This window comes from Orussus abietinus, unplaced genomic scaffold, assembly GCF_000612105.2.
Source record: "Orussus abietinus isolate OABI.00-Male unplaced genomic scaffold, Oabi_2.0 scaffold22, whole genome shotgun sequence".
Lineage (NCBI taxonomy): Eukaryota > Metazoa > Arthropoda > Insecta > Hymenoptera > Orussidae > Orussus > Orussus abietinus.
The window spans coordinates 269,663-293,137 of NW_019394596.1; the positions used below are offsets into that span (position 1 = coordinate 269,663).

At 39.4% G+C, this 23,475-nt stretch overlaps 1 protein-coding gene across 3 annotated transcripts; it reads left to right on the forward strand.

Moving 5' to 3' along the window:
* The first annotated feature begins 1,122 nt into the window (after window positions 1-1,122).
* Window positions 1,123-23,330, forward strand: LOC105702086 (intersectin-2). 3 transcript variants are annotated; one of them, XM_023432849.1, is made up of 37 exons: window positions 1,123-1,432; window positions 2,123-2,171; window positions 2,319-2,475; window positions 2,592-2,740; window positions 3,254-3,442; window positions 3,768-3,803; window positions 4,259-4,324; window positions 4,757-4,948; window positions 5,143-5,370; window positions 5,778-6,123; window positions 6,240-6,459; window positions 6,600-6,751; window positions 6,945-7,067; window positions 7,156-7,294; window positions 7,355-7,669; window positions 7,815-8,174; window positions 8,250-8,419; window positions 8,498-8,699; window positions 9,082-9,372; window positions 9,454-9,576; window positions 9,664-9,759; window positions 10,148-10,156; window positions 10,329-10,469; window positions 11,237-11,363; window positions 11,439-11,603; window positions 18,942-19,069; window positions 19,379-19,485; window positions 19,654-19,726; window positions 19,804-20,010; window positions 20,086-20,169; window positions 20,238-20,393; window positions 20,566-20,703; window positions 20,778-21,027; window positions 21,370-21,444; window positions 21,920-21,994; window positions 22,384-22,557; window positions 22,660-23,330. In XM_023432849.1, the coding sequence occupies exons 2-37, from the start codon at window positions 2,150-2,152 to the stop codon at window positions 22,809-22,811; spliced, it is 5,637 nt and encodes a 1,878-aa protein (XP_023288617.1). In that variant the 5' UTR covers window positions 1,123-1,432; window positions 2,123-2,149; the 3' UTR covers window positions 22,812-23,330. The 3 variants fall into 3 exon arrangements, with proteins under 3 accessions (XP_023288617.1, XP_012284787.1, XP_012284793.1); XM_012429364.2 differs by lacking the exon at window positions 3,768-3,803; XM_012429370.2 differs by lacking the exons at window positions 3,254-3,442; window positions 3,768-3,803.
* The last annotated feature ends 145 nt before the right edge of the window (window positions 23,331-23,475 follow it).

A 23,475-nucleotide genomic window follows, 5' to 3' on the forward strand; every position in this document is an offset into this window, starting at 1 on the left:
ATATGGCGGATACGGCGGGATATTTGAAATATTCTTTTTCATTCTTAAACCTTCTGTCATCGGATGGATTAACCGATGAATGCAAACGTGACTAGAAGCACATTTCTATACCGTGTGAACTAGACAGATTTCTTCATTGTAAACTAATTAAATTCATTGTCTTATAGTCAGCTATATACGTAGTATTTCAGGAATAAAACGGAGTAGCAAACGTAGAAGTTGGAGTAGAGTAGTAGGATCACATTAATAGTAGTAGATCTACTCTGATTTAAGCGCAGTGGCAACCCTGCAATTATGTAGCTCTCGATATCTAGTGTTGCCAACGCATGAAGTAGAGAATTCCCTAGATGGCTTACTAAATACAGTCAGAAAACCGGTAGAGGTCCCTTTACGCCGCTTTCACATCACCTTAAGCTTGGTACAGAATGGATTCACGTAGTGCGGGATTACGACTCGAACTATTTTTCGGAGCTTCGATGTCAGTTTTAAATTTGAAACAACTCGTTCCTATTAATGTAACGCACATAAACTACTATTTTAACCCCTCACCCTTATTCACTTTAAGGCAAAAGAAAGTTTTCTGTCAAATAAAAAGGAAATGAAATAAAAACTTTTCAATAAAAGACCGACATAAAGAAAAAAACCACAAAGTAAAAAATAATCACGTACAAGCTACTTATCCACTAGCAACTGTAAATCTCTATTTTTTTCCTTGAAAAGTTTGACCGAACTTTCCAAGCAAAAAAATACTTAGAAAGACATTGACTAACATACTATTTATCGAGTATCAAACGTCAATACCCTCCTGGACTTCTATGGAAACTTCGGAATTCTTTGCCGTTGTACCCCAACAAGTGATTTTCTAGGGTAATTGAAAATGATATTACTTGTAACTGAATTCTTTGATTTAGAAATCGCGAACTGGGTATAGTGGGGATGGGTACGCATGCGCAACGCAACACTCACACCTGGCCCGCTGTTACGATGGCTTGCTTGGAAGGCCCGACTCGCGATATAGGAATATTATATATATATGGCTATTATCGATTCGACCCGAATCTTGCCGAGATTCCACGAACCGTACGAAATCCGAATGAAAGGTGCCACACACGTATAGATGGGCGTGTGGGTCATTAATATTGAGCCTGCGTGAACGTGCAGAGAGGAAAGGCACGCACACGAGGTCGTGTGACAGCCGTGGGCTCGTGGTGGCATATCGTGGGCGGTTCGGTGCCAGTGGCAGCGTCGTGCGTTTCTCCAATTACTTCGGTGTCTCTCAGTTTAGTCAATTCTTAGACGTCAGCGATGGTCTCCCTGCATCTCCAAGAAAAGGTCGCATTGCGTGCTCCTGTAAGGATTCCGTTCCGCTAGCGGATTTAAAGAGCGCACCGACACGTCACGAAGGCGTGAAAACGTTGCTCCGTTTACTCCCGTAGGTTTCCTTACATAGTTCCGGGTTTTCAGTCACTTATTCTGTTAGATTCCTTTTTATTATGATCTCACCGACCGCTTCGAGAGATTTCTATCTTATATTTCGGAGAAGAGTCACCTTAGGGTGGCCATCTCACTTGACGTGATCGATCGCACGCGAGCCAAATCTTGCCCTCCTAACCTAGAATATGTGCGACCACTTTGCAGGCGTTTTCTCGGTAGAGCCTCTGCTTCTTTCAAATGTGTTGTTTATAAGAGAAGAAAAAAAAAGGAGACATATATTAATTGACCGGTTTCATTAATTCAAGTGATTTATTGAATAAAAATCAATCAAACAGGTTTATCGTTTTCATTTATTGAAACTGTCATTTAAGGGAATAGTCACTGAGTTTTGTCATATTGATTTAATTAGGCACGGTTAGGTATATTTCCGATATAATGCACTGATATATTTTTTAGACGTTACTTCTTAATTTGGGTGGAATCGTTTCAATTGTCATAGTTTAAATATACTTTTTATATATAAAATAGAAAAGAATGATCAAGGAAGACTTGAATGTACTGTGTAGCATTTCAAAGTACTTAATCGAGCAAATGAAAGAATCGATTGCTTGTTTTACTTTACTCGAGTTATGTTGTTTGATGATACATACCTCTATGTGGATTAATTTTCAATTAATTACTATTTTAGACTTTTGTTGAATAACGCACGACAGACATGGCTGTTCCTCAGGCAATGGGTAAGTTTCTATTTAGATATGTCAAGTATAAATTGATCCTCCTATAATTACCACTGTTTTCTATGAAAATTCCTGCATAAAGGTATTTTAATATGTATTGTTAACAGTTTGTTGTCATTTCTTAAATGAAAATGTTCTTGTAAATAGGTGCAGTGGATCCTTGGGTGATTCAACCACGGGAAAGAGCACGATATCAGGAACAATTTAATTCTCTGAAACCGGTGAATGGAATTGTAACAGGAGAGCAAGCAAAAGGATTCCTTCTTCAGTCGCAGCTTTCTCCGGCTATCCTTGGACAAATATGGTATGTTTGTTGCTATTGCGCTTGATGCACACCGTTCTTTTTCTCAAAAATCAGACTAAGTGGTAACTTATCGATGCTCGTGCTATATATGAAACACTGATGCATCAAAAATTCAGGGGATTATCCGACACGAATGCAGATGGGAAAATGGATCTGAACGAGTTCAGTATAGCATGCAAACTGATCAATCTTAAGCTGCGTGGATTTGAGATCCCAAAAACACTACCCCCATCACTGGTACAGAGCTTGAAGGATATTGCCAGTGGTAAGAGTATTAAAATTATTTCTGGTGCTTTGTGGTCTGTAATGCAAGTGGTTTCCAGCACAGACAATGGTTGTTCCTTTGATCGACGAGTCTTCTAGAGATTCGATGCAGTTAATTATTTCTTCTAGTACTTTGGGTAGAAAGAGAAAAATAACTTTATAATGCTTGTAGTTCATTCATTCCTCATTACTACCACAAGGTACTAGCAGGAGGGCAAACGTGTAAAGATTTTCTCCTTATGCATATTGCCCATTGATAATTAGAGAGTGCTTGTCACTGTACACAATTAATAACCAAATAACTGTAGTAGATCGTAAAAGTAACATTAATCATGCCTTTTGTTGTGTACAAATACTCAAGTTTACTTAGCATAACACTTGCATCCTGTAGCAATAGTCTAATATAAAACAACATATGCAAGGTCCTGGGAGTCCTTTACTAACTCCATTGAAACTGCACGAAACGTGCTCGGTGTTATATAATGTACATTGCATAGCAAAGATGGGCCTATAGGTAATACTATGAATCTCATGGGAGCTGCGGTTCCACCTCTGGCTAATCTCAATGGGTATTCATCTGTACATTCTTCAATGGGGATGGTTAACGTACCCACAAGCTTACCTTCGCGACCGGTTGGACCAAATGTGTCACATAATCAACCGCCAATGAGACCTATGCCACCGACGATGACAATACCAGTCGGTAAGTCGCGAGAATCGAAACACTGCGTCTAAAACATTATGATTGGACTTACTTTCTGAAATGAAATTGGTTACTAAGACAAATAAACTCACAGTGTTGTTTGAATACATGAAACAGTCATAATCATTACTCATACATCGTACGGTGTAATTACAAAGCTATTTAATTTTTACTGTATACGCATAAAGAACACTGTCAACATTAACCTAGACATTGATATTGGTACAGCAGTGATTATAAAGGAACTATTATCACATATCTAGTTGCAGCACTATTAATTAGACATGCTTTCTTCCTTGTGCATATCGTTCATACCACTGCACAGTGTCGCAACAAGATAGTCGACAAAATGTGGCTTCCAGTACGTACCACGGTACGATTTCTTCTGCACCAAAGCCGCCTGCTCGGCCAATGCCTCCTAGTATCAGTACGTCATGTCATCGATACTGTAATAAACGTTACTTGACTTCACATAACGGTCGTTATATTATCCCGTTTGCATGTTCGTAGTCTTTTAGTCAAGTAAAATAAACTCTGACTAAACTGACTGCTCTCCAGACAGCATGCAACTTTCGCATAAGGAGACTCTGCCTCGCTACCATTCTGCTTTATTAATGCATGGATTTTTTGTTCCGTACGACTCCGATACACTACTTTAAGAGAAGAGTCTCTCTATTATACTGCCAAATGCTTTGAAGCATCCTAACTAATCCACGGTATCTCACGAGTTGGTGTCTTTTTCTTGTATGTTAAATATCTATAATTCATGTCCTTTAATTCGGTGCTCTTCCATCTTTTTACTTCGTTGCCTGAAAGGACCTGGAAGTACCTCGTCTACAACCGGTGCCGTACCACAAAGGCCTGCTCCGCCTTCGAGTATTGGTACGTTCTAAAAAAGAATGGTATATTTTATTAAATAGAGTGGCTAGTTTCAACAATTATATTTGCTCATTTTATTTTTCGTCAACTTAAATCTATAATCCAATGTCATGTTAAGTTTGTAGAGGATTTGGCTTTGCAAGAATTGATTACTATGTAGCATATTTACTCTGAATTAGAAAATTGGCTCAATTAAAAAATAGCTGATACATGTGAATGGGTGAGTCGAAAGAAAAATCATAAAGATGACAATATCTGGCAAAATTTAGTCTTGCCTTTTCAAAAATATTAGTAGTCAAATATATAATGATTTTTTGGGATATTCATTTATTGCAACTGGCGATCAATTAACATGCATTTAATGCAAAAACCGGTTATTCAATTAAGTGGTAATCAGCTGTTTATGTATTTAATTACTTATTTGTTAATCAATAGGTACGACTCCACCATTGGTTGGTCCTCCTCCGAAACCAGCACCACCGTCGTTTCCAAACAGTCCAGTAGGAGCTCCGACGGTACCCCCTTCTGTTAGAACTCAACCAACACCTCCACCTGGAGCGCAGTCAATACCACAGAGTATTACACCCATAATTCCAGTTCAAAACATGGTATCGACAGTTGTCGCAGGTATATTATTCGCCTAAACTTATATACATTAGCTTATTTTTTGTTTATAGATAAAACTTAAAAATATTAAGAATTAGATTTTTCTTTTCTATCATTCCTTATTTTGCATAAACAATTATCTTTATATACCGTGACTATATAATAAACCATATACAATGCTTGTCGATAACCCTTTATTGTAATTTCTTTAACAGGTGGAATACCAATTCAACCTTTGACGGCTCCAGTGGCACCGATTGTTCCACTTAATACTCAGCCAGCTCCAATTGCTGCTTTTGGCATGACTCAAACAGCACCAATGCAAGCATATCAGCAACCAGTTATGCCTGGCATGATGGCTCCGATGCAGCCTGTAATGTCTGGCTTGATACAACCAATGACAGCGACTGTTCCATCCTTAACGTCTGCCGCTCCTATGACGTGTACGTTTATGGCTGTAACGTTTGATTACGTATTAATTTTTAAATTAAAAATTAGTCGTATACAACAGGGAATAACTAAATTTGAAATGATTCAAACAATGCATTATCTGTGTTGAGAATTGCAATTTCATCCAGAGTACGCTTGTCTTCACTTTTGTTAAATATTCTCACACACATCGAACACAAAGACGTGCCAAATATATGTTTAAATCCCGCGTCCATTGCACGGTAAGAAGCAATAAAACGCATGTGGGCAAAATTGGGTAAAACAACGTTGCTAGTATATCGCCATCTGTAGGAATAGTCAGAATCAATTAAGCTTCGTATATTTTGTACAAGTGGCGCAAAGATCATTCACGACTTCCTGGCTGGTTTTACTGAGTCCTTAATATTGTTTTTCTTTCCAGGTGCAGGAGGCATACCACCCATGGCTTCTGTACCAAGTCTCCCAGGAATTGTTCCTGTAAACGGGGTACAAACTCCAGTTTCTACAAACACACCTTTAAGCACGACGGCACGACCCCCCAGTTTAGACAGAATGGGCTCTATGGATTCGCAGCATTCCCAAATCAGTCAACAGTCGATGAGTTCACCCCAAGGAGTTGAATGGGCAGTGCCTCATCAAACAAAATTGAAATATACTCTGTTGTTTAATACGTGGGACAAGGCAAGATCTGGCTACTTAACAGGAGTGCAGGCCAGAAACGGGATGGTTCATTCGCAATTACCTCAGAAGATACTCGCCCAAATCTGGCAAGTGATAGCTTACGAATGTTCTACTATTGATCACGAGATTGTGTTGATTTATTCTAAAAATGTGAATGAAATTTTTGATAAACGATGTTATCAACCACTTAAAATGTTGATAGGTCCTTAGCAGACATGGATTCAGACGGTCGATTAAGTTGCGACGAATTCGTTCTTGCTATGTACTTGTGCGATATGGCCAAGAGTGGTGAAAAAATTCCAACTACCCTACCACTGGAGCTCATACCTCCAAGTTTTAGACGACAACGTCAAGGAAGTGTAGCTTCGATCTCCTCTCAAGGTGCTTCAGAAGTAATCGATCCCTTGGCTGGAATGCCACAGGTAATGTTGCTTTATTTTACATAATTACAATAAATTTGTAAGTCTAACTAAGAAATTATAAATATGGATGCCATCGTATATTTGAAGTTTTTTTCTTTTTTTTTTTCCCGTGTTAATGCATGTCAAATGCTGTTATGTAGAGTTCATTCGAGGATAAGCGGAAAGAAAACTATGAAAAAGGCCAGGCGGAATTAGAACGTCGGCGCAAAGCTTTGTTAGAGATCCAACGAAAGGAGCAAGAGGAACGAGAGCGTAAAGAGAGAGAAGAAGCAGAAAAACAAGAAAAAATAAGGTATCATTACTTTATATATGTGGCGCTTCCAAACGAAACAATCAAACACTGCTAATACGTTCTATGAGTAGAAACAGAAAAAAAATTTATATCCTTAGTCTCAGAAATGCTTTATTAAAAAGTTATAGCAAAAATTAATTTTCCATTTCAAACTACCGACCGCCCTTGTTAATGCAATCATGTCATCGTTCAGATTGGACCAAGAAAGACGTCGTCAAGTTGAAATAGAAATGCAAATACAAAGGCAGAAGGAAATCGAGCAGGAGAAAGAGGAACAACGGAAAAGAGTTCAGGAACAAAGGGAAGCTGCACGAAAGTAAGCGGAAACGTAGCGGTTCATGTAACAATATAAGCTCCATCGGTGTCTTGATATTAATTTTATTTATATTATTCAACATTTTCAGGGAAATGGAAAGGCAGCGTCAGTTGGAATGGGAGAAGCAGAAGTCACAAGAACTACAAGCACAACGGCAGAAGGAACAGGACATATTACTTAAGTTGAAAGCAAAAAATCAGACTTTAACCATAGAGTTGGGCACTTTGGTAAGTCAGTATTAATGAAATTTAATTCGTGGACATAACAATGACACGTGTTTTTCGCAGAATGACAAGGTGAAGGAACTATCGCAGAAAATATGCGATACCCGTGTTGGAGTTTCCAGCGTCAAATCAACCATTGATGGCATGCGATCGACTCGTGATACGCAATTACAAGAGATGTCCGCCCTGAGAAATAGGCTTCGTGAACAAAATCAGCGGCTACTTAATGTCACCCAGGAAAAAGCAAGAATCGAGGCGAAAAACAAATTGAATGCTGCTCAAGATGCCGCCGGTCAAGAGGCGGTTAAGATGGCATTTGCTAATAAACAAATTACTCTGAAGCAGATGAAGGACAAGATCGCAGACTTACAACGACAGGTAGATAATGTACAATTTTCTTGATTCTTCATATACCCCAAATTGAATTTTATTTTATTTTTAATTATATATATAATATATTGGTTGGTGCCGAGGGAATTTTGTTAAGATCCAGTAGGTCATGATCGTTCACGTTGTATTTCAGATTGACGAGAAAATGACCGATATTGAAAACAACAATGGCCAGCTTGAAGATATTAAAACTCAAATGAAGAATCTTATTTCGGATTGTAAAAACCTCCACATAACATTCAATGATAAAAGGACAATGGTTCTTGAATTACGATCAGCTGGTACAACGACAAATAATTACGCCACGTCAGCTTGGGGTGATTCAGGCTGGAACGACACCGGTTCCATGGACAAAGATGAGTGGCCCATTGAAGATACTTCTGCTCCCAGTACTGATGCTGACGTTCCCGGAGTAGTTAAATACAGGGCTCTTTATGAATTCATAGCTAGAAACCAAGACGAAATCTCTTTCCAGCCTGGGGATATCATTTTGGTAGGTTTAATATTGTCTATGCTGCCGTTGTCTTTTAGTTATAATCCTTCAGTTTCATGGTTCCGATTTTAATAGGTGCCACCTGTGCAAAATGCAGAACCTGGATGGATGGCAGGTGAAATTCGTGGTCGAACTGGATGGTTTCCAGAGTCCTATGTTGAACCTGTGGACACCGCTGGTTCTGATGCAAAGATAGCGAATAATGCGTTTATCCAACAGGACAGCGTAGAAAAGAGACCACTAGAGTAAGCATGAATGCATATTGTATATCAGGAATTTAATGACTGTTTTTTTTGTTTTATATTTTTATTTCCATTTTCCAGAGAAATTGCCGAAGTCCCTGAAAACGTATCCGATGCTGGATCCCTAGGAGGTGAAGGTCCTACAGTGGAGCCGATTATACCAACCTCAGGGCTGGGATATGTTTGCAACGTGCGTGCCATTGCCATTTACCAGTATCGCCCCGTCACACAAGAACATCTTAGTTTTGCCAAAGGAGATATCATCGACGTCACCGAGCAGCAGGTTCCGTATACTATTTATAGAAGTTTGAATATTTATTTTTATGGCCTTAGTAACCGTGAGCTGGGAATTTTTAATTAATCACGTCAGAAGCGAGGAAATCGCATAAATTTCCCAGTCGTTATTTTTCGAAACGAATGACATTTTTCAGCAAAGACTGAAAAATCAGCTTTAAAAATGTAACGTACGCCATATAAAATTATCAAATATTTGGTCTCCCGTGAATGACACAACCTAATGCCTAACATATTGTTCATCGTAGAACGTACAGAGTAAGCTTCATATATTTCACGCAAGCGGCGTACAAATCATTCATGGCTTTCTGGCTACGGTTACTAGGGCCTTATGTCTAAACGTATACATTTTTCATTGAATTAATTTACAGGAAGACTGGTGGTACGGTGAATCAGGTGGCAATAAGGGCTGGTTTCCTAGATCGTACGTCAGAGTCACGTCTCAAGAAGACAAAGATGTCTCCGCTCCTGCAAACGGCCTGAACGAGCAATACGTAGCTCTTTATCCATATTCGTCGAATGAATCAGGGGATCTCAGCTTCAATCAGGGAGAGATCATCCTCGTTACAAGAAAAGAAGGCGATTGGTGGACTGGTATCATCGGAGATAGAACTGGGATATTCCCCTCGAACTATGTCGAATTGTGCGAAGAACCAAATAAGGTATGTTATAACTTCTCCTCTTATCTAATAATTTCTTATACGTTTTATAGGAATTAGGATTTTGTCCTTTTACGTTATCAGGACGCACTAGAAACGACCAACGTTAACGAGGGAAGCATTACATCTGCCCCTACATCTGCCGAACAGTCAGAATTACAGCAGACCGAGGTATCGGATGCATCGAATATCATCCAAAGGTCACCAGTGTGTATCGTTTAGTTGTGCAATATACCCCAGAACATTCAAGTGAACATTGTTAAAAAGTCATAGTTAATATCAATATATTTTTAGACTATTGAAAAAACAAAAGAACAACTCGAAGATGAAAGAGCAGCAGCCGAGGACAAAGCCGAGCTACCCGATTTCGCTGCAATGTCCACGCAGCAGGTAGCATTTTATATTAATCTTAAGTCTAAGGCTTAAGTCTTTATTGGTTTTATATTTTCACTTCTGAAAGACAGGACTTCAATATCTTGTTACTTTAGTGCATGATTTCGCTTCGTCCATTCTCCTTGATCTACTGTGCCGCGATAATGCAATGGTTACGTGATATCTTACCGCTGCTCCTCACAAATTGACTATGGCTTTAACATTACTAATTGTGTAACTTTATGCGCACTCTAATTCACGTGTGATCATGTGTTTTCTCTCTAAAATAATACCACTGACGGTGTCGCTGTTATCGTCGCTGATACCACCGCTACTACCTCGATGACCGCTGGTGTCTTAAAATTCGTTCCCTGGTGACGTCGATTGTGTCCATGCAATATTTCAGTACACCAAGGTAATCCTTCCAGTTGGACAATTTTTTCGGATGTCGTTTACACATTGTGTTCATCCTTGGTGATTAACTCAGACCATTAAAGCTTTCAAACATTTTTTTTTTATTCTCACTACAAGCTAAATTGCTTATTGACTAAGTAATATACGAATGTTTATGTTCATGTATTCTACAGGGCAGAGGAAAGAAGCCGGAGATAGTGCAAGTAATCGCACCATACCAAGCGACCAGTTCTGAACAATTGGACTTACAAAGGGGACAGCTCATAATGATTCGCAAGAAGACAGAGTCTGGCTGGTGGGAAGGTGAACTGCAGGTAAGTGATATTCTTGAATTATGCAGCTATGACTGAACAGCAATTTAGTTTGATTTTAATCGAAATCCTCATTTTTAACGGGCTAATTCTGGATCAGGATTGTAAACTACGCATTAACGATTTCAGTTAACAATAATTCATTAATGAACATTTTTTCTGATTTCACAATCTTCATTATTAACCCTTTCACTCCAACCGGCAGTAATACTGCCAACTTCTTATATTCTAATATTCTTGGAGTGATAAGAGTGTAAGGGTAGCTGTCAACGAGGACATTTCCCTCGCATAAAACTTGAGTAAATTTCCACCCCGAGCGCTAGTTGTATGCCTTGACGTCATGCGCTGTAGAAGATGCGCAGTGGACGACTAACAGAAACAGTCAACTTCATCACCGCACTTATCGGAGCTCTTGTAGAATTTTCCATTCGATACAATACGTACATGCATCGCGAAAACGCACAAAACTTATAAATGTCAAGTTCTTTTGTTGTGTAGTAGAATAGATATCTTTTTTCTATTGAATTTCTTATTAACAAAGTTTTTATTTCTTTATGTGAAGTATACAATTTTTATTGAGGCCCGGGGGGCGATGATGATATATTATTTGGTAATTTAAACTATAATCCACTATACATTATTCAAATAATGGGCAATGCCTTATTCTTTTAACTATAATTTTCACAAACCTGCTCCGGATACATTAATTGTGGTCGGATATTAATTCTTCCTTATTTCGCAGGAATGAATAATTAATTCTTGCATTACAGGCTCGCGGTAGGAAGAGACAGATTGGGTGGTTTCCGGCGTCTTACGTAAAACCCTTGACAAGCAGCAGCAATCGAAGTACTCCAATATCTCACAGATATCAAGACTCCCCTACGGATCCAAACGTTGGTAAGTGTTGGCTTCCAAAAACAAAGGTGTAAAATATTATAATCGAGTTCTAAAAACTATTTGACCTTTTCCCAGAACGCGTGATGGCCCTGTACCCCTATCAAGCACAAAACGAAGACGAGCTCAGCTTCGAGAAGGCCGACGTGATCACCGTGCTTGCCAAGGAGGAGGCATCTTGGTGGCGAGGCGAACTCAACGGAGTTTCCGGAGTATTTCCTAGCAACTACACATCCCCCATGTGTAAGTAACATCCACGTATTTGACCACGTAGTTGAAATTCTTCTCGTTGCTCTCAACCGATTCGATCGAAAGTGCTATACACCATTTTGTAATAACTAGCGGCTGAAGAGATGTTTAGGAATTGCTCCGTAGTATTCGACCCATGAGCGTGTGTCTTTAATATTGCGGCCATCGCTGTCGTCGCCGTTATCATTGACCGGCAGAAATGTGGAGAATGATCGTGACGGTGACCGCGAATATGTTGCAGCGGTCCCCGGGGTGTTAATGTGAATTGTTTAAGATTAAATAAGGCAATCGGATCGTTTGTGCGTGACGGTGCACATGTAGAAGCGCGACGCCTCCTCGGTCACGTCGAACGTTTCGGTTGCATTCTCTCGGTGACACCGCACCTCACGTATAGCTAGAGCAACCCGAAGAGTTGCGAAAGAATCCTTAATTGCCCTTCATCGACCAGTTTTACTAATTGAATTGTCTCGCCTCTCTGGTTGACACGCAGCTTAAGGATAGCAGCGCAGCATCTGGCCGCAGGTTAAGATATCCACTATTCGTGTGTAATCGGAATTATTGCGACCCCGTCGCTGCGCGACGATATCCCCCGAGAAAGAAGAGATTTCAACGGCTGTCGATGAAGAGACAATAGACGTTTGCGTCCGCCAATGCGAGCTTATCCTTCGAGTAGCCTCGCTGGGACTGCGGCGCTTTCGAAGGAGCACTTGCTTGCCCGCAATTAATGTTTCTTTGCACGGAAAAACGAATTCATTGATACGTGGTAGCTGAACCTGCGGGCTCGTATATCCAGGAATCGCAACCGATTACGAGTAATCAGCAATATTATAGATCATTAATCAAGTCGTTCTGATTTAACAGTGTAGAGCATTGACGCTGTCCTGAATTTTTTTTATTTAGGCTGCAGGTATGATCTCTGACGAAGGATGTGTAATGACTTTGATTTTCCGTGACAGAGTACATGTGCGCACACGCGCTTGCATATGTATACGCAATTAGTACGGGTGCATCATCGCAAAAACAGTCCCCTGTTTCCGCTCCTTTTACTATATCTTGTATAGCTGAAGTTTGAAACGTTTCTACTGAAATGCCGATTTCTATCTGACTTTTTGTGTATCTGTGTACTTGCTGTTGACTCATTGCATGTACGTGAAACAGGGTGCACGTTTGAACTTCAGCTTCAGATTTCTGCATCCTCTCTACAGAATTTCTCGATGCCTATCGAGTAAGCTTTTTGTATAATTTTACTCTATCTCGGCTCGTTATAGTTCACTATGTATAATTCTATTCCGCTTTCTGCTTGTCTTCTCGAATATCGATGCTTCCTCTGGTCCACCGTTACGACGTCCTCCACCAGATTATTTATTTATTCCCTTAAGATATTGCCAAAATAACTAATTATTCGGTTTATCGATTTTTCTTATTTGCTCCAGTTTATCTTCGCATGAATTCTTCATCCGTTCGTTACTACGGATCGCATACGATTCGCTTTTATCTCCCGAAATCGTGTTTATTGTTAGAGGAAATGCTCTTTCGGGTCACAATGACGATTATATTAATCCCTAAAAAAAACCAGGCTGTCTACGGTTATCGGAATTTCCCAAGAATCTTTTTTCGATCGTTTTAAAGTGTAGTCGGCTAAATCTAGAACAGTAATATAATTTTATGACATGATAATTGGTAATTCCCTTCAGGGAACCGATTAAGATACACCAGTAATATATTTCCACGATACTATCATTTCTGATTATTTATTTTCAAGAAAACTATTAAGTAGGATAATTTACGACTTGTATTAAGAATACCATGAAGATTGGCTGAAAAACTTTTTTGCCAATCTCTTGCAACGGTCCTGTAACGATAAAAATATAAAAAAAAAAAAACCGCTCCTCACGATGCGGTGAGATTATTTATATGATACACCGATAGCACGTAGACATCCTGGAAGACGAATCCTGTATGGAATATTCTAATAACGATCCTCTGGTACGCCCGTGCGTATACACGCCACGCGTGTGCGACATCAGTCGTTCCATCTCGAGCTACATGCTCAAGACGAGCACGAAGCAACGACGACAGGAACGACGATAAATAAACACGTTTTGTCGCCCCTCTTTACGCGAATGGCGAAGAGACCGCGACAGAGAAGAGGACCACGTGGCTGGCGGATGGCTAATGTCAAAATCAGCTGATCGACGCCGTGCCCGATAAAGACGTAATACTTACTTAGGTAGCCGTTGAAATGCCTGCTCGTCGTCGCGCCTGTTATCACATACAAGGATAATATCGGTTAAAAGTCGACATCATCGAATAGCTCTCTGATATCGGGCGATTAAAGCCTAAATCAGTCGTTACGTGTTCGTTATTGTTTTAACTATTCTTTGTCATCTATACCTTCGGCCGAAGCTTTGATGTTGCGCGTACGGTGCGTACGGAGAGGTCCTGTGTATGTCTCGGTTAAGCAGCTTTCCCATTCATTTCGACCGAGTTGAACTAATAAAACTACTTACATCGATGTTATACTACTGGTTGATATACGCTGTTACGTCCAGGCGAATTACTCTGCTTAATTCGGTCTAAAGTTTCGGTGAAAACTCTTTAATTCAGAACGCAAGGCTTCGGACTTTCTGTCGAGCCATCGCTATGATGTGCCGTCTAATGGAGTACTCTGTAAACCAAAGAAATGTGGAAATATTGAATGAGTAAATTTAGTTTTTTTTAATTTTATTTAGGGTCGGTGTATGGCAAAAGGTCGATGAATCTCTACTAGACAATAAAATTGCTCTCATCGCATGCAGCAGTGAGGATGAATTTTACAGATGTCCTTACGTTTTCTTGTATCTTATTTTATTATTGATACTAAGGTTACTTAAAAGTATTACGATTCTCTCTAATTAAGGTATAAACTATTTTAAGAGAATCTTTTGGTATAAAAATGTCTAGTTTATCTTTAAAACATCCTTCATAATGTCAGTAAGCATTTTAATTGATTGATTTTTATTAACAAATGTTCTGGACGTATTCAATTTTGTTTTTTTTTGTTGTTTTAATATTCCTTAAATATCTATTGGATATCTAATGCTGTTTGGGATGAAAAGAAAGGAGTTGGGAATCTCAGAGCTGGGAAATTTCGGAAATACTATTAATTTATGACCCGTTAGATCCTACTTGATCCGTTAGATGGCACCTCGAGTTTTACTCGCGTCGATTTTGTGTGATCTTCAATTTATATATATTAATTATAATCTTCAATTTATACAATAACGTAAACTTCTGCGTACGCACCTGAAAATCGCGGAATGAGGTATTTTCGTTGCAAGTTTAGATCTAGAGGGAAGAAGAGATAGGATATTTATACCAACAGTTGTTCTCTCGTATCATATGTGCCGGATGTACCGAGTCTAATGCGTTGGACCGGTATTAATTATTTAATAAAATTGCGTACAGGTACGAGAAATTATTTTCGAGAGAGGGAATCTTTTTAGTATTTATAAAGGGAATATAAACGCACGTTTTAGAAACGTTTGTCTTGATGAAACAACCATCGTAGATTGTTCATTTGCGACCAGGGCGTACAGTTCTCAATCGATATCCCCAATTTATCGAATATTTATATCGATGCGCCGATTGGCACACCGAGACGGACAATTAATTTCGGCGATTAATCTACTATTCAAAGAAAATAATTCGTGAACAGTTGCGTTGCTATGAATTTGTTTAAAATCAAGTAATGGATTAATCGTTAGCGATAGTCGTTATTTATAGAGCGTACGCCCTCGTTTGGAGCACCCTGTCGATTACCTTCTATCATCAATACGTAAGACGTGTAATAACAATTAATATTAAAAATGTAACATGATGCTCTCGTGACAAAAGCTATAATATCAACGTATCGTTCTCGCTGTAAGGATATATCGGCTGTATTAAAATATTTCATTAAGCCATATTCAACTGAACACTGTGGACGAAAAAAATGATAATACTCAAGTTGTAAGGGACAATTATATACATATATATATATATGTGCAATACACGGTATAGTTTTGCAGTATAGTTGTTAAATGAATTCATATCTAAAATGTGCGAATATTTATCATTCCTGGCGTTCCGTTGAAGAGATTTACAGAGTTGAATGAACTTCATAGCCAGGTTTAACGGCCATCATTTGCATTCGTTGTCGTCAATGCATATGATTTACGAGAGAACAAACGAGAGAGGCCAGGATGGGAATTAAAAGGACATCCCAAGAAAATATGCCCGGGAAATGTTTTTTATACTTTAGTCCTATTGTTACAGATGACTAGTTCGCGGTTTAGAGCCGGTTGCAACAAAGTTCCTTCTGAACTCTACTTAGAATTCTACTCGTTCGTTAATATCGCGATCTGTAAACTCCTAGGTATTAAATACGTAACTAATTGCGCAATTAGATACGTATCTCACGTATTGTTGCTGCGCGCCTCCGACATCCGAATCTCAGAATCGCTGCTAATTATCTCGAGCAGATTCGAGCAATCGTGGATTTCTAATGAATTAGTACTGTTTAATGTTGTACGTGGGAAACGAAGATAAGAAAAGATGCAAGTACATACATACTATCGGCTAATTGTGCCCGATGGAAACCCTTTCACTGAGTACACATCCTTGAGCGTAATAAGCTGTGAAAGGAGCAACTAATTACGCTATTGGAGTATCTTTCCGGAAGATGTATCTGGCCTTTCAGGATCTCATTATTTTCGAGACTTCTCCGATTAACTAACTCGTCCGTTTGCAATTTTCATTTACGATTTACTATTTGGGATTGTGGATTTCTATTGGTAGCCTTTAACCGCCAGGAACTGCATGAGATCCTCGAGTTTGCTCATAAAACCGCGGGACGTTTTTTTTTTCTTTTTTTACTATGGTTTTTTGACGAAAATGGTTGCTGGAATTATTCAGTACTCTTCGATCTTTGTACTCATTACTTAAAGCAGAGTTAAGCCTTACCCTGATAGGAACTTCTCAGCGTACTCTGTGAAACGTTTTTGTGATGTGAACGTGGACGTGTACCAAATTAAATGAAAGAAATCCCGTTAATAAGTTCAATGCGTTTTTAATTATCGGTATAATTTGGTGCACGTGCAAGTTGATGGCGTAGATAAAAATGATAAAAAAGAAAAAGAGTAAAAAACAGTGTGTATAGGATCTGCGAGGGGAACACAGTCGCTAGCTTTGTCGTCGAGCAGTCGCGAATCCAATCGTTTCGATGAAACGGAAACTGACCTACCTCGAGTCGAGTTCGAGCTGAATCGTAAAAACGGAAAATGTATAGTGGCAGATATGAATGCCTCCCCTGCAGATACGCTATCGCCTGTGCAGGATGGGAGGGCATTGATGTCTCCCGGTGTACCGAGCTCGAGCCGAGGTTTAATTCCGAAATGACCGAAAATGCGCGGAAGCAATAAGGGCGCTTTATTCCAGCGCTTTCTCCCCCAGAACCGATTCCCGACGAATCGTTTTGACTGTGGTAGTTTTTGCACCGACGCTTTGCTAACTACATTAACTAAACCGTTTCCTATTGTATCGCCCTTAGACCCGTCAGCTTGAAGCCGAAATTAAGCCGACTTTGTTGACCCTGAAAAAGAAAGCAAAATGAAATAGGGTTGAGGAAAAAAATGTCCAGCCACTTTTGAGAGAAAATGTAGACTCGAGCTCATGGGCGATTTCGGGTTCGAGCTCAAGCTCGAATTCCGAAATTTTCGATGAATTTCAATCGGTGCTATCCCGATCTCGATTGGCTCCCCTAAGAGGACCAATATCTACGTCTCTCGAAGTAATTGCGGGGACGATCGCAGAAGATCGCTTATCGGGGAAAAAAATTAAAAAAGAGAAAGAAAAAAATTGCGCATATTGATCTGGCCGTTTCGCAAGGGGTTATCTCGCGGATTTTACCCACGTTATGCGAGATTGTCGCTCGCGCCTTGAATATCTTATCTGGTCGATACCTTATGCACACGTAAACACATGCAACGGCCGAAAAATAAAGTATGTATCTGTTGTAATCTCTTCTCCCGCTGCTACAGCCCTAATAACGTTCCAAAGTGCATCACTTCCGTTCTTGCAAACCCGGGTCTTAATCCAGCCTAGACTAGAATCAAAATGGCATCGGACTCTCATATTTAAATCAATGTACTGTTACTATAGGCTACGATATAATCAACGAATATGTCAGGACAATTGTACAAGAATTTAGAGCCCTCTGGGTAATCGAGAGACTCGCATTTGAACGGAATAAAGGCAAAGAAAGTGTCTTATCTGCTTCTATGCTGAGACAATGGTAACAATGGTCTCGGAGAGAAAATTTAGTTGGCACTGAGATCACAGATGGCGCACTGTGGCACTCTGCACTCAATTAAGGCATCAAAATCCATGAATTCAGGGGATTTTTGGGGTTTTACTTTGATTTCTTTGCATAATGTAATTCGACAAAGCTGTCGATATAAATACTAACGTCGGTAATATGGGTATTTGAAAAAAAGTCTTTTTTACTGACGTCGATCAAATTTCTCGTCTTTCACTTCATTTTAAGACTCGGTCCTCCATTGAAAACAACTCGTCCTGGGTAACGTCAAACTAAGACCTAGCTGGGATTTCATTTAGTACCCAAGACATTTTTTTATCGGCTTTCCTATTTAGCGCCTAGCCAGGGCCTACTTAAAATTGAGGGGTACTTAAATATAACTTTTACTGATCCTTCCATTATTGGACCCGTTTAGAATATCCTAGTTAGGCTCTACGTACACAAGTGGATATCCTAGCTAGTGCCCTTGCAGATCTTCTATGTTTTTACGTGGGTCCTCCACCTGAAACACACCTTCTTGGCTATATGAACAAAATAATTAAGAATGATTATTAACATAAATTGTAATCTATTTCATGATTCATGTTGCATAGAGATTCACTTAGAGGTACGTCCTAGCGATTTCCTTCCGTATATCTTACATTGAAAAAGGACCATCTTTCAATCGTCCGACTTTACTGCGTTCTCCGTTTCTTTCTTAGCGTTTAAATGTACACCTTGTGGTAATTCTTGGTACGAAATCGGGAATTAATATGAGGGAACGATTCGATTTCCCTCAAGAAGTTTGTCCCTGTTGAACGGACTCATCGAGCTGAAGAACGTGCCTGGGACCTCGAGGTAAAAAAACAGTGAAGTGTCTCAGTGCCAGATTTTTCCTTTTTTAGTCTGGTTGTAATCGTAGTTTACCGTCAGGTGCTGATGCGCCGAGACCACGGGTGGAGGGCGAGTCCTCGGAAAACTGGAGGAAAAAACTTGTGTATGCGTTTTGTGTGCAGCCACCGAGAGAAACTGCGACCCTACCTTGACGCGCATCGGGTCCATGGAAAGGAAGCGACAAGAGTATATCAAGGAGCTCATTGTTACTGAACAGGCGTACATTGAGGACATGCGACTTGTACATGAGGTACTTCAAAGATATCTTCTATTTCTAACATGAAAAAAATAGGGTGCAGCACGACCCTGTTATGAAAGAGAATTAATAATAAATGTATGTAGGTGCACGATGAAATTCATTGAATGTTTAAAATCGTGCTTATCGGACGATCGTAAAATAAATGTCATTTATGATATTTTTTAAAAATATGTATAAATTTATAACATTAAATGAACTTTTCATAGTTAAGTTTATTGTAATCGAGGCAGTTTGAAAATATGAAAAATTTTCAACTTCTCTAGTAATATGTTATACTTGAGTTGTAATTGATTTTTCCAGGTGTTTGAGAAACCCTTATTGGCGAGCTTGGTGTTGACTGTCGATGAAGTAGAACGGATATTTATCAATTGGAGAGATATCATTGCCTGCAATGACAATTTCTTAAGGTTTGTAGTTAAGCTTTTCCGGTGTCGTGGTGTAGAAGACAGGGTATTTGATTTTTTCCATGTTAAGATGGACTTCCTCAAAGGCATTATACTTCCTATGAAGAATTTAGATATAATATAATATTTTCATATGATAAATAATTATCCAAAATATTTGTTCTCCTTCAGAACCCTGAGAATAAGAAGAGACAACAGCGAGGGCGGCATCGTAAGGATGATCGGAGATATTTTGTGCGAAAACGTACGTAAGAGCCAATTAGCATTCAGAATGAAATGATAGGAGTAACTTTTAAGTGTTTAATAATTATATGTTTCTAGATACCCAGGATGTCAGCATACGTCCGATTTTGCAGTTGCCAGATATCCGCGGCAGCTTATCTTCAAAGGCTTACAGAGACTTCGGCAGAATTTGTCGAAGTTGCTCATGCTTGCCAACAAGACCCACGGACGAAGGGAATGCCGTTGAGCTCTTTTCTAATTAAACCTATGCAAAGAATCACGAAGTATCCTCTTATGATCGGCAAGGTACGTTGTCCATTCTCGTGGCAGTCCACTCCTATTTAATGGATTAAAGAAAAATATACCATTTCTTTCCTTCAGATTTTAGAGCATACTCCGGCAACACACCCGGACAGGCAATATCTCCAGGAAGCTTTGGCTAAAGCCGAGGAATTTTGCACCCAGGTATGGCCGAAATAAACTTGGAGATAATTGTTATATCGATAAGGAATAATGTATTGTATTTTGAACAGGTAAACGAAGGTGTTAGAGAAAAAGAAAACAGCGACAGATTGGAGTGGCTTCAAACTCACGTAGCTTGTGATGGCCTCGAAGAGCAGCTCGTTTTTAACTCCTTGACCAACTCATTGGGTCCCCGGAAATTCTTGCATTATGGCATCCTGCACAAGGTGAATTTGAGATCGTTGTCATACTTTTTCATGACAGTCTTACGCCATTTGGTGGTACATTATTTAAGAAAAAACCTAAAATATCGTTAAGGACGGGACAATTATATTAATGTATTATTTATATTAACGCGTGAAGTATGGAAATTAATTTATGTAATAACGTTTCTGTCAGGCTAAGAGTGGTAAGGAACTAGTAGGCTTCTTAACGAACGACTTTCTGCTTCTTGCTCAACCAACGAAACCTCTTCCAAGCGGTCAGCAATTCTCATTCGACCGTTGCGATCATTACAGGTTTAAGATGTATCGAAAGGTATGCCTTACAAATGATATCTTTTATGAATTCTGATATCCAACTTCGATTTTTTATATAATTCTTCTTTTTAGCCCATATTCCTAAACGAGCTTATTCTTGGGGAATCTGAACATGCGGCTGGCAGCGGAACCTGTAGCGGAAGTGGTAACAACAACGAAACTGCTGACAATGCACTGACTATTAGGATAAAAGAGTCAAAGAAATGTATAGTTTTGTTAGCTTTATCCACTAGTGAGTGCTGTCTGTGGACTAAAAGGTTGACCGAGGCTCGTAAGACGTTTTTGGAGAACGAAAAGAATCTTTTACAGCGCCAGCGGTCCAGTGAGTATCCTTATCCCCTTTTGAGAAGACATTCGACAGTTCTTGGGTGGATATTTTCTTTTTGTTATTACTTTGTGTTATACAAAAACACTTGTAAGCGTGTATCATGTCTTCCTCGTACTACGGAGCCTGATCAAACAAAGGCAAATTACTTTGGAGTCTAAATTATCTCTCATCATTTTATAATCAAATGAAACTCTTAGAATGTCCGCTTTCGCTTAATCAATTTTTCGTTTACATATTATACATACGTTTAAACGTATATGATAAGTGTCTTAGCAGTACAATCATGCATTCACCAAAAACAAAATTTAACGCAATGTTCTGTGTGGGTCCAAGCAGAGCAGGCTCAATTCGGAGCATGTGGTCGCATTCTCGTTAAGGTGCTGGAAGGCTCCAGCCTCAAGACTACATCCGGTAAGAGATGCATCCCGTTACTGCATCTACTTTTTTTTTTTTCTTCTATCTAATCTATCTGTTGATGATTTCCTTGCTTGCTTTGCCTTTTTCTAGCCACCCTGCATTCCCTCACTTTTTCCAAAATGTTGCCTGCATACTTGTACGTTGTTGCTTCTTTTTTGAAGTACCGTTTGTAACGTGATGATGGATAGGGAAATTATATCCTCATATTATATATCATTATACACACCATGCAAGATGAACCAATTTTAATACTGCCGTGTCGGACAACTTTACAGTTAACTTATCAAGTATCATGAACAACGTCATCATTTCTCAGACATGTTTTTTAGTTAGGATTAATAATAAAGCATTGCTCGGTGTGATAATTACGTGAATCATCGAGACGGTCAACACATTATGGTCACACATGGTACGTGGTTGTTGATAACGAGGAAATGAATACTAATTTAGAGGTTCGCACCTATTATAGTTCGCAGAAGACCTCCCAAGGGCCGACTTCAACTAGTTGTCGAGGGAGCTGAAGATCTTATATTAGTTAAGCAAGGTAACAAAACCCTAGGAAAATGCAACTTTTTCATACTTTCAATTGTTACCAGATAAATATTACAGTTTTAGGAAAGTCTGAATAATCCATGAAGTGACGGGATTAAATTTACTTAAAAGTCAGTGGTAACGTGTAAATCTTTTAAGTTACAACGAAGTAAAATGTTTATCGAGCTCGGAGCTTCTAATGTACCTTATTAATTTATATGCACGCATACAGGCACCCTCAGCATACTAACATTCTTTTCTCTTCTATTCCTCTATATGAAATATATTTAAAGTGTATTGAAATTTGGTAGTGCATAGACAGTGTTAACTAAGTTCATGAATGTGTTATATCCCTGTTAAATGACATGGTTGTTGATATTTATCTATGAACTTTCTGTCCAGGCAAATGCAACGCGTTTTGCAAAGTATCAATGGGGTCTCAAGAAGAACGAACCGGTGTCGTATCTGGGACGGATTGCCCGCGATGGGATTCTCCAATGCAGTTTCAAGTTAAAGATTTGCAGGAAGACACTTTGTGTATAACAGTCTTCGATAAGGGTTATTACAGCCCCGACGGTAATATTACTATATAAAAAGAAACCTCGTTCTGACTAAGATATACTTTTATTCCTATTTTTATATTACATGTAAATATCTGGGATGTTTAACATCTTTTAGAATTCCTCGGCCGAGCCGAGATACGAGTCGCGGATATCAACCGGGACAGCAAAGATGCTTGTGGTCCTATTCAGAAGCGCATCAAGCTCCACGAAGTTGAAAAGGGTGATGTCGTCCTCAAGCTGGATCTTCGTCTCTTCGGGAGCGGATAAGCGGCTTTCAAGAGGCTTGAACTTTACTCGTAACATTTTACGAGTGAAGAGGTTTCAATCGTCTATTTTATATTTACTTATTGATGGACTCGTAGAGATCAGGTTCCTCGAGGAAGTCAAAAAGAGAAGGTTTAGACTGTAAGATGGAAGGCTTTGTTTTTTTTCCCCCCCTTACAGTCTATGTTCGAGTGGGAGGATTGAAAATAGAAAAAAAGGGTGCCTTGAAATTTAATGTTGAACTTAACTAAGCAAGTATTTTAACTCTTCAGCGTCGAATACGAATGTTTTCGCGACCAGTCACCGAAAATACGCTTGCCAAATAAGTCAATCGATTAAGTTGTTTTTACTGCATGAATTGAAACATTTACTGCCGCGGTATTATTACGTGTCGTTTTTAGAGGTCAGATTACGAAGAACAAGAGATACCCTAATACTGAGTATGTACAATGGCGGACATGAATGCCTCCCCTGCAGATACGACATCGCCTGTGCAGGACGGGAGGGCATTGATGTCTCCCAGTATACCCTGCGGACATGAATGCCTCCCCTGCAGATACGACATCGCCTGTGCAGGACGGGAGGGCATTGATGTCTCCCAGTGTACTCACCACTTCTATACATTCCATATTCTCGCATTACGAGTTAATTCGTTGACAAGTGGTAA